Source organism: Apteryx rowi, unplaced genomic scaffold, assembly GCF_003343035.1.
Source record: "Apteryx rowi isolate R43461 unplaced genomic scaffold, aptRow1 scaffold_101, whole genome shotgun sequence".
Lineage (NCBI taxonomy): Eukaryota > Metazoa > Chordata > Aves > Apterygiformes > Apterygidae > Apteryx > Apteryx rowi.
The window spans coordinates 2,041,058-2,052,966 of record NW_020447209.1 but is presented as its reverse complement, the minus strand read 5'-3'; the positions used below and the strand labels follow the sequence as shown (position 1 = coordinate 2,052,966).

The 11,909-nt window shown below is 43.8% G+C and overlaps 1 protein-coding gene across 1 annotated transcript in view; it reads right to left on the bottom strand.

Annotated features, from left to right (window-relative positions):
• Positions 1-1,507: 1,507 nt before the first annotated feature.
• Positions 1,508-11,909, bottom strand: part of TENM4 (teneurin transmembrane protein 4) — a 348,330-nt gene continuing 337,928 nt past the window's right edge. The window contains exon 30 of the mRNA XM_026063905.1: positions 1,508-2,266. Within this exon, the coding sequence (XP_025919690.1) occupies positions 1,508-2,266 (759 nt within the window). The remainder of the gene's footprint in view (positions 2,267-11,909) is intronic.

The window sequence follows — 11,909 nt, the reverse complement described above, 5'->3', positions numbered from 1 at the left end:
CCCCTAATACCACAGGACTGTTTCAGATAGGGAAGAGGAAGCTAAGCTCATCTCCTTGTTCCCTTGAATTTCAAGGACTCTTGCAAATACCAGAGCACAGAGGTTATGTGAAYACAAATTACATTAGCATGCCGTGTAACTTTGTCAGCAGTTTCTYATTAAAGCACTTGGTCCCCTCTGTAGTGGGCATTTCTACTAAAACTCCTCCTTGTTCACTGCTAACAGTCAACTGGGCTATCCAGTTAATTCAAGCTCATGTAAGAAACAGTGAGAGGATTGATTCCAATATTCCCCTTCTTGTCCCACCACGCACAAGCTGTTGCTACTTATTAAACATTTTAAAATCCCTGCTGCCAAAGTCCCCAAGAGACGTTTATCTGCCATAGTCATAAATGACTTGCCAGCACGCTACTCAAAACTGCGTTTCCCAGCCAATAAATACAAGCTCCAGAATCAGGAAAAGCAGGGTTTGGCTTGCTCTAATTTTCAGTGGTATGTCACTGGGATACTATAACTACTTTTAAATTCAAATCAGCTTCCTAAAAATTAACTGATTTTATCAGATACAGCACAGTGGACTGTTAAACACGTAGCCTCGTGTACTGAAACACTACACATTTAATGAAGTTATGCCATTAGCAAATGTACAACATGGGTGCATTAAATCCACCTATAGAACAGCTCTATGTATGAGAGAGAGGGTTCATTTTCACTTTTCTCAATAGAGCAGGAGTCCCTTTCTTGGCTTTTGCTAGGTTTTAACTAAAACCAGGATTTGCGCACACACGAAAAAAAAATCCAAAATATCTACTCTCATAATAAAAAAAGACTGATTTTTTTCTTTTTTTATTCCAGTTCAGGAAGGAAGAGAATCATCTTGCAAGTTAATATAATCAGCTCCTTTGCCTCTATAATCTACTTCTGCTCAGCAGGAGCCCCCAAAAACACTTTATGTCCCAAGTGAAACGTGAAAACTACTTGTAAGTTCTCTTTTGAGGCACATGATTCGGACGGTCACTTTCGGAGTTGCGGAATCAATGTCGTCTTCCGTTTCCTTTCCTCCCGGGAAGAGCTCTCCGGGAYGCTGTGGACTCCCTGTTCTTCAGGTGGAAGGCTATCTGTCCCTGTCCCAAATCAGAAAGGGTTAGGATGACACAAGTTAGCACAGACACCCATTTTGCACTTCACACCTAAGGACGTACGTTGACAACTCCCCACTTCAAATTCCTCACAAAGGGAAAAAAAGGACAAGAGACAGTAAATTTCACTGTGATCACACTACGGCAAAATATACCTTCTGTTCATTGCAAAAAACRTGTGAAGGCCAAATTAAAGAAAAAAAAGTATGTTGCATGAGTTACAGTGCAACCGTATTATTCTTTCACTTTCTATTTTCCTCCCCCCACCTTGTTCAGTTTAGAAAAAGGATTGAGTACAACACAGTCAGGTAAGTGGCCACAAAAGAGTAGCTGTCTTTGGCAAGAAGTCACCGCATTGACCCTCTCTGTCACCTTCTGCCCATTTCGCTCTGTCTCATAAAATGGATGTTGTTGGCGCTGTCTGAGAGTTCTGGGTACTGCTCCACTGAGATCACAAAATAGCCGTCGTAGCCCTGCACCCGGCCTGTGTTTAGCACTTGCTGCTTCTCCCCTTCTGTCCACGAGCGAACACCCTCCTCCCCATCCCGCAGTCTCTGCTGTTCCCTGGCCCAAGCTTGGGCGACAGCGCGCTGTCGGGCCAGCTCCAGGATGCGGGCCTTCTCCTCGTCCAAGGTGGTGCCGTAGCGAGTGTTTAGACACAGCGCACCATACTGGAGCTGGATGTCCGTGTAACGTCTAGTCCTTCCATTTAGCACTGTGTTGATCTGGGACACTGTGACGTTCACRCCATTCTCCAGGGTCCTCCGCCCGCCGCTGAGGCCCAAGATGGACAGGTCACTTTCCGAAGGCCCTTGCTTAATGAAATAGTGTGTGTCCACCCCATCGATGGTGAAGTGCAAGTTCTCCAGGTAATGGGCATTGTTCAGGATGGCTGCGATCCTCCGCCCGTCCTCGTTGGCCACRCTGATAATGTCGGTGGCCACTCGCCCATCCTTCATGGCGAACTTGACACCTTTGCCGAAGATAGAGCCTCCAGAAGCAAAGTTCTTGTTCTTCTTGACCTGCCGGCACCCAGCAATGCTGGAGCTGTAGATCYGTTCAAAGCGCTCAAGAGTGACAAAGGCCTTCAGCTGCTTCTGCACTTCACACTGAACTCCCAAAATTGACTGAGCAGGGAGAGAAAGAAGAGAAAGACATGTTAGAAAGGGAAGCCTGATGTCTGAAAGGTATTATTAGCATGCTGCAGACCCACAGAACAGCCTGGAAACACCTAATGAGGAGCTCCACGTTTATTTTCCCCCATCATCTTTTTAGATTTTTAATTCTTCTTAACAGAAGAGGCATATGTTGGCAGGTTATTCTCCCTACTATTCATTATTTCAATAAAATGAACTGATTTTACACTTAAACACTGAAGCAAGTGGAAGCAAAATGGATTTTTTTTGCCTTAGTAGTCTGAGAATCTAGTTTCGACTCTCCCACCTGGCTGAGTGGATGTAATTATTTCATGCCTCAGTGTTTCTCATCTGCAAATAAGATACCGTTCATAGAAAATCTGGTGGTCATATGCTTTATAAAATGCTTTGAGATCCTCTGCGAAAATGTGGGGAGGTATCTGTAAAATTTCCCTCTGTTTTAATTTCACTTTGTAGCACCTTGTGCCATCCTAAAAAACCCTGCATCAGTGTATGACCCTCAAAGTGGTCATAACCCATATATATCCCATTTCAGCTCGGCCAAAGTGGGTTGTTCAAGACTCAAGGAAGGCCCTAACGCAACTCGCATTTCCTGCAAACCCACTACAACGCCCAGGTTCCCTGAGCTAAGGCCAGCCACACCTGATGTTGAAAGCTGTGGCTTATACCGAAGCAAAACTGCAGAGACACACAGCCTGGATCATTTACAGTCAGGTACACTACAAAGTCACTTCTGCTGTTAGTGTATAATGGAGCAAGCACACAGYGAGTCAGCAGCTCATCATTACTGCAAAATGTCTTTGGAAATGCTCTCATCAATTCACGGCAGCACAGTCCTCTTACAGACCCCTGTTCATGAACAATTATTTGCTCAAATTTCACAAAAGCAAGAGGAYGTTACAACAAAATTCTCCCGGCACTGCCAAGGGCTCAGTTCAATAATGTAATGACATCCAGGATTAAAAATAGGCTACAAAGAAAAGTTTGCTGCATTCCAATTATTTCGAGGAAATTTAACATCCATGAAGGATATTGCCTTAAACAGTCCAGAAGCTAAAGGCTCTCATCCTTCCCAGGATGCGAGAAGACAATTCAGACAACGCAGACATTTCAGCGTGGACCTCTCAACTAAGACTTGTAACTGGGCGGGGGGAGGAAATAATAGCTTATTTCCACGGTGGCCATTTCCAGGGAAAGGTTTGAAAGCATAAGAGGAATAAAATAAAGGATTTAGCACTGTAACATGCTCCGTGGTTATGAGCAGTTTTGCCCTGTAAAGGAGAAAACTATGAGGGAACAGACGTACACAAGTTCAAGGGCAATCTCCGGGCTGCCAACTTTAAAGTACCTAAGTCCTGATTCAGAGATGTATCAAAGAGATGCCTAATTTTTATGAAAAACCAGCCACTTCCAAGTGCTTCTGTCACAGGCTGGAGCACTTCTATCACAGGCTGGAAATACTACTTTCAGTACAAAAGACATCAGGCACTCACTTTTATTCAAAGTGCCAACTAGGCTGGGGTAACCCGTCCTTTTCCTCTTCCCCTTTTGATTAACAGCACAGTGWTTAAAGCACTAACCAGTCACCTAAGAAATAGGAGCTCTTTCTGATTCTCCCTGTACTGCCGGTGGGGGATCTCTCACACAGCTAAAGAGCAACATAATCAACAGACTGAGAGGGAGCAGAGCCCTGCTCCCCCACTGACTGAAGAAGTGCTGTAATTATGCAGAAGATGGACATAATTAAWGAAGATGTTACCGATGATGGACAGTGAGCAATTAGGTTTCTAGGCTCCCAGAAACACTTACTGTACTAAATAAGTGTATACTGCATGGCCCTGGTTGGGTATCTAATTTTCAGAGAGGTTTAAATGGGAATGTATTCTTCTCAGGTGCATCTCATATTGATTGACTCTAGGTGGTCCTTCCTCAGTACTCAAGCATGCCACGTTGCTCTTCAGAATTGCCTCAGTAACTTTTGCAAGCAATGGGAAAAGGCTTTTCTCATTGCTCACTCTGAATCACCATCTGGTGATAGCTCTTCACTCARGAATGTAAATCAGGTCTTCCAAGCTACATTGCCGTGTCTCGTGGCCATTTATATCTCACCATGTTTAACAGCAGTTGAGTGATAAGGTCCCCCTGGAATTAAGCACACCATCTAAWCATTATCACCTTGGGGAAAGGAGCTTTGGGAGTTTAGGCAGCACAGGGCATGGGAGAAATATTCCTGTCAGGGATCTCCCCCATTTGCTGTCTATTTTGTCTTCACTACCAATCCTTATTCTTGATGAGCTGCAGCAATTCTATTGCCTTTTCAATTCTGGGCAAACTACTGGGGATTAGGTATTGATCCCCTATGGGGGCTTCCAAATTAGGTTGTCCTAACAAACGTGACTTTGGACACCACTCCCTTGTCTTTTCTTCCACTCCCAAATGAAAAGTGAGTTTGCAGTCAGTTCTGCTGATTGCAAACTGCTGATGCTGATGCTGCCAGATAGGCACTGTGATATGACACAGTCTTCTGTGCTTTGGACAAGCAGAACATGTGGTCCACAAGGACGTGTTTATACTTCTAAATGAAAGAAGGCTGGGGAGCGAGGTCTTGCATTGGATTTCCTATCATCCACAATGGTTAATTTTTATTTCAGCTCCTGGTTTGGTTTTAGACCCCTCCAACTGCTTTCTCCAAGATGTTTGCTAACTCTCYAGGTCACTGCTACCTAGCCTCTGGGCCAGGGATTGGTCCTAGATTTCTCTTATTTAGCAGTAGAGGCATCCTCTAAAATGGTGTGAGGGAGTCTTGCGAGGTTAACAGTTGTACAGCAAAGTTTAACTAAGGGCAGACAGTGTCCTTGGTTTTGCCATTAATTCAGGAAGGGTTGTAACTTGGTGGGCACAGGCTGTGATATAACAGGTATAACAGGACCTTACTCTGTCCAACCAACAGCTGTGACACGACATACTTTCCTCAAGCTATTTGGCCCAGTGCCTGGGACCTTATGGCCTGGGGAACTTTTATGGTCAAATTCTCAATAGAAATGAATTCAGGTCAGTAATGGTCCATTATAAAAAGGAAACCTGATTTTTTAAACTTTTTTTTTTCAATTTATGACCCAATAATAGAATACAGGACCTTTCCTTGACCTAGTCACTTACTGCCTTCAYGGTATTATGTGAGGTCATACAATTTCCACAGCTCCACTGTTCATCTGGACATCATTTAGAAAGAAAATAAGCAACATCCACCCCTCCACTGGCAGGACGTGGAGGTCAGGGTTCACTTGGATTATACATGATCCAACAGCAATGGCACTGTCACTTTCTGTCTAAGGATACCCACATATGACATCAGTCCAACTGCCCTGTTTTTCCTCTCTGCTTCTATCCAGGACATCTCCTCCTCTATATTACATTTTTTATGTTGCTTGTGCAACYGCAGGACTGTTACTAGCACTACTACTGGTGGCTAAAACAGAGATGAAATGACTGACCAAAGTCACCAGGCCCAGAGTACAACCAGGTCTCTTGATTTCCAGTCCTGTGCCTGCGTTGAGGCACTTCAAGTGGGAGGTTCGTGAGGTTGGGGGTTCAGCCTGTCTTCTTGGGCAAAGAAACTGAGCAGCTACCTATTGATCTGTGGCAGTCCCAGRCTCTTATGCACCCACTTCTCATGCACTTTGTAGTCAGTGGAGACTTCAGGACTGATGTAATTACCCATACGTAGATGTCTAGTGTGATCTGAGATACTCTAGGGTGTCTGCAGCATCTGCACAGGGCTGTGAGAAACAGGAGCAGCTCTGGGAGACCTGTGCCCTTCTGGCGCAGCACCCAGCAGTCACTTTGTTTATCTGGTCCATGTATGGGCAAATGAATCAAGTCCCTCCTTAGCACAGACAATGAAACCTAGAGTGTGATTCATCTCAATATAAAATTGATGCCTACTGGAGAGCCAGCTCTCAAAGTGAGCTCTACTGACTGTATGGACCAGATGTCGACAGACTGCAGTGGGAGTACACATATCTAGCACACATGGAGATGCCTACATTTAGACGTCTTGGTCTTGAGTTCAACCCTCAGCTCATCATCTGAATTCTCCTTTGGGCTCCACTGACAGGATCCCCAGACAGTGGTGTCTACTGTCATTTTAGACACTATTGGAGACTTGTTGGGCCACCAGTTCTTGCTCTACATGCTGTAGACATGTGGAAATCTAGGAAACCCTAGATTATCTCAAATGGCATTAGCAACCAAGCTCATTGTAAAACTTTACTGACTATAATGGAAACTTGGATAACAAGTTCACAGGCAGAGACCTAAATTTAGGTGTCTTATCTAGAACAAAATCACATCCACAGGGTTTTCTACAAAGGACTGGTTACAGGCATTCTAGGCTCTACCTATCTGTTGTCACAYCAGAAAGTAGGAGCACAGACATATGGTATACTGTGATTCAGAACATCATCACTTAAYCATTATAAAAATTAAACACACCTCTCTTATCTTGAAAATGAGTCTTACAATGAGGGATGACTTTGAAATGACTTACAGTATATTTCTTTGATAAAAGAGTATATCTGGGAACAGCACTTTTTAAAAAGAAAAGCAATCCCATCTAACAGAAAAAAAAGWAGTTCAGGCAAACCAGAGTACAGCCAGCATGTATGCTCTGCTGTGAATATAAAGGGGTGGGGGCAAACAGATTAGATGTAGTTCAAAGAGACACAGCATCCCTGACTTCGAAATGATCATTTCTGTTTCATCTTAGAACTCATTTTAATGAACTGGTAAGGAAGTGAAACAGAAAATTACCAACCAAGGCTGCAGTGACATGTAGTACTCTCTAAAAACGCTCCTGCTTTTAGCAACTGTAAACTGAGGTACATATAAAACCAGTATAGGGAAGAAAGATGGGACTTCATAGTTATTTTATTTCAATATTTGTTGTTAGATGTGAGTGACATATATGCTGGGTTTGTTTTTCCTCACAGTCTTTTTTTAATCAGATGTCCTTAGGTGACACTTCACTTTATCTGGTAACAACCCATTGGAGAGAAGAGAACGACCTTCATCATTTGTTCGCTGCTGCAYGGAGCTCAAGAGAATGGCACATTACAGAGACCTCTGAATGGCCTCTTGCATTTTGCCTGCACCTCCTGAGGATTCAAAATACCATAGCCAGATACTATCATCTGTTGTTTTTAAATACCGCCTTCCACTGTGAGACCGAAAGCTTTCATTTCCCATCAAGGATCCAAGATGTGAAATACGTGAATATGTTTCCAAGTTTCTCTATGTCCTYGTGCCATTATACACAGATAAGTGTTAATTCTTACTACCATATGGAATACAAAGCAGAAAGCCAGTTCTTCCGAAAACACTGGCCCAAATTATGARTTCTCTGCCCGAAGTATTCTTCTTCTCTAGCTCTTTCCTACTTATCCCCTAGCTCTCTTCTAATGAAACCACTCTCCAGAACYACACTCCTCTTCCCCCTACTCCAACCTCCCAGCCTCAGGCCTTTACTTCCCAAGGTCTGTCCTATGCCCAGGCCATCACCTGAAGGTGAGTCCCCTGTYGCGGCGTCTCTCTACCATGCACCCAGCTGGCAGAGGTGCCGGAGGAGGGTCCGTAAACCGCAACAACCTACCAGTCAACTACCGCTCAGCATGGCTGCACTGCGCGGTGGTTGGCTGAGATGCAGTCTGCCTGCTTAGCTACCTGCCAATCATCAGTCCAAGCGAGACAACCGAGGTGAGCGACTGGCCAGCAAGGGTGGYGTGACTGGCCAACGAGCCAGCATGTAGGTCCTGACGGGTTAGAACTGAGCCAAACAGAAGCGCTAGCTCTTGGGCTCGCAGGACAGGTCTCGCCTCCACCCAGCTTGTGTGTGCAGCTGCTGAGGTACAATGAGGCAGAGCTCATCAAACAGATTTCCATCTCTGGGGGAAATGAGAGGATTTGCCTCCTTTCCCTGCTCTTCTATTTTCATAAAGCTTCGAGAACCTAATGTCTTTGACACTTCAACTCCCTCCCCACGTTGGATCTCATTAAAACTGGCCAATACATTTGCAAAACATCACTAGACAGTGTGACAGTCGGCCAAAGCCCCTATGATGTGAGGATGCCCTCCCTGAATGATGAACACTGGCAGGCTCAATTCCTCAAAGAGGGAGGAATGTCCTTGGGAGAGGCTTTGCCAGAAAGCAYAGCCCTACAACTCACTCGCTGGCTGAGCATCGCAGAGCAGCCCCTGCCTCCAACACGCTGCTCAAATAAGAGACACCAAAAACTCCTCCTGGGGGCCCAGTGCTCGTGGGATGAGGGGAAGATAGGTAATGACATGATGCAGTTAATGCTATGAGGGCTGATTCCAAGACACCCCTCCCTGCAAATAGAGTTGTACGGGCTCCAGCAATTACTTGACAGTTCCACAAGATGAAATGGGGGGAAAACAAAGAAAAGAAATTGGATTCAGGTGCAGCAGCTCCATAATATGCCAGAGGTCACCTAGAGTCCCCTGATGGCCAATAACACTGAACTTGTTCAACAAACAATTTAGTGACAGCCTCATGGTCACAGGGAGAGGAAAAAAAAAAAAAGTGCTGCCAAACAGAATATTGGATTTTAAATGTCACTCCAGAGCTGCAGGGGATAGTGCAAGGTTTATGACATGTTGGCTGTTTCTGAGCTGGTGGATGCTCAAAGTCAGAATTCTGTCTCCCTTCTTGCATCCCTGCAAGGCAAGTACCAGCAGTGTTTTGGAAGGAGATGCTAGGCCCCTCTGGCTATGTACTCTGAAGAGATACAATGCAGCCATTTGTGAGGAATTACTGGCTTTGCTGTTGCACTCGTATTATTCACTCCTCTCAGATAAAAGACCTATCTTGATCTGCTGAGCAATGGCTTTGATCAGTGAAGTCAGTGGAGTAACCCAAATTTACTTTGGTCTACCACAGGGAGGTACCCGGCCCAGTGAAAGCAGGGGTCAGAAGAGGCAGAGATGAGAAAACTGTGGTACATCATTCCTGGTGAACATCCCTGGTTTTCAAGCTGAACTGTGCATTTTTCAGTGCCTTGCTCAGACTACTTTTAAATGGTACAAGATCTGGAACTCCCTCCATATGGTTTGGAAGGCCATTGTAGAGCTTGTTCAGTCGTATTAAATGAAAATATTTCCTGAGCTTCCACTTAACTTTAATTTTGTCATTTGCATATGGGACGTTCAGATGTTTATATTCTCTTCCACATACTTCATCAAGGGAGTAATAGTTTCAGTCTTACTTTTCCCTCATACAACTATCCCTTCAAGCCACCTGATTGCAGGGGGCTGTGTTTAAACCATCGAAGTACAGACATCCAATTTAGGCATTGTGGCCACTAAATTGTGGTGTCTAAATTCAACAGAACGGTGACAGATTCAGGCAGCAAAGCTGGGGCTGCTGCACTCCAGCTCATTTTGCACAACTGCAGCTCCAAAATTGGGCATCTACATAAAGTCCCTAGTTATCTGCCTCTCTTCTCTCTCTCACTACACCCACCTACACCCTAATACCAGATTCCCAGCTCTACTTCATCTTCTATTTGCACCTACTTTAACACATACCAGCATCTCCATCTTGTATATGTAGAGGGGTGTGTATGGATAGGTTTAGGGAAAAAACAGATCATGTGTTCAGGCATCATATGTAAATTAATTTATTTYATGTAAATGTATGCCTATAATATACTAGGTGGACTCAGACTGTAAAAGAAAAGAAAGGAATCCCTCTCTGCAGCATTTGAGAGCCAATGCACTATCACTATGTAAAGTGACTCATCTGGAAGCAGGAGGCTGCATAAATCCCTCATCTTACCAAGCAGGTCACTGAAGCTTCTTGGTTTATAAAACCTGAARGGGACATGGAGACTTTCTTCCCTTCTTATTGCTTATTCAGGCAGATCCATCTAAAATGGGTGGCTGGAAGGGAGGGCTCCTTGGGTTTATTTCCAGCTCAGCTGCCTGTATGAGCAAGTGTCAGACTTCATCACAAGTTGTCACTCAACTTACTTGCCTATTCTATAGGCTTAGTAATAATAATGAAATTATGATAAAATAATAATAATAACAAAAAGAACCTCTCTTGCAGTTCTGTGAGAATTATTATCTGCTCTACATAACAATAATTTAGAGACAACCTTTTGTGCAGTCTCTGTATGAGCCTTCCCTGCTTGCCTTCTCCTGTACAGCTTTGCCTGGGGAGACTGTGTCACACCAAGGAGAAGGAAAAATCCTGAGGCTATTTCTCATTACAGAAATTATCTCTAGCATTTCATTGTTTTATCCAAGGAAAAGAAAAACCAAAAAGGAATCTCTGCGTCCCAAAACATAACTGAGTAACTAAGACATAATGATTTTCAAGCATCAGCTGAGCCATGGTAGCAAAAGGGAAGGTTCTTTTTGGTCCTCCTCCACTATGAAGTGATACGTCTTAATTAAATTTCTCTTGTTGAAGCTGAAGCTGGTACATTTTACCTTGTCTTTGCTGTAGCTCAGTTACCAAGGCTGGGCTGACACATGAGTATTTTATTAATCCACAGTGTCTTGTTCATAGATCTAGGTGATACCTTTTGTGACTGGGGAAATGTGACACTGCATTTTTCCTCCGGGTCTAATATGTGTACTGAACCTCAAGAGTCTGCTGTAGGACAGTGAGATTTCAGCAGACTCTTAGATAAAGAGACTGCAAAGGCAGCTAGGATTGATTCCACTTGCTACCACAATCATTTTATTAGCAGAAATGTTAAGAGGGTATCCTGATCTCCCCAAACAAATCGGTGCCCTCCTACTCTTTTAATGCTCAAATACAAAGCAATAGCAAGCAAGAATCTATATCCTAAAGAGGCTTCAAACTAAAGAGRTAAAACAACTCCAGAACAAACTCAGGCTGAGAGAGGAAACAGTACCCTGGATGGYAAATGACTTTTTCAAGGTCATGCAACTGATAAGCAGTAGGGCTGGGAGCAGCCCAGGGCTTTCAAATCCTGACCCAGTGTGCTAACCTTTAACAGTGCTGTCTCCATCTTTCAGCAGAACTATTCCCAACAGGAAGAGAGGTGGAAATGATTTGGTTCTAAAAGCTTTTTCTTGACAATTTTATCATTGAATTTTGTGCTGGCATGTTTGTCTGCCAAAATGCCTTGTGATGCAGGCCCATTTTTAAAAGCAGGACACAGTGGTTTGGGATTAGACTCAGTCAGGTGAAATGTAAGTTAGCTATCAGCTAAAACTTCTTTCTGGTGAGACTCACTGTATTGCAGAACAGTTTCCTAGGGAAGTGCTGGGATTTATTGTTTAAGACATTTTAAACCAGACTGGACAAGTTCCTAAAAAATATTCTTTATAAAATGATTCTGTATCAAAAATTGTGCTTTTTTCACATCCAAGAATCCTGTATGCAAAGGCCTTGAATTTAGCCTGAATTATGTTGTAACATGGTCTCTTGCAGGAGAGAAAAGCAGTAACAGACTGTTTCATTGAACAATTACCAGAAAAGTAGCACAGGAAAAACCACAAYGGCAATAAAGAACTTCAGATGTGGTTATTTAGTCTGATTTCATTACTGTAATGGGG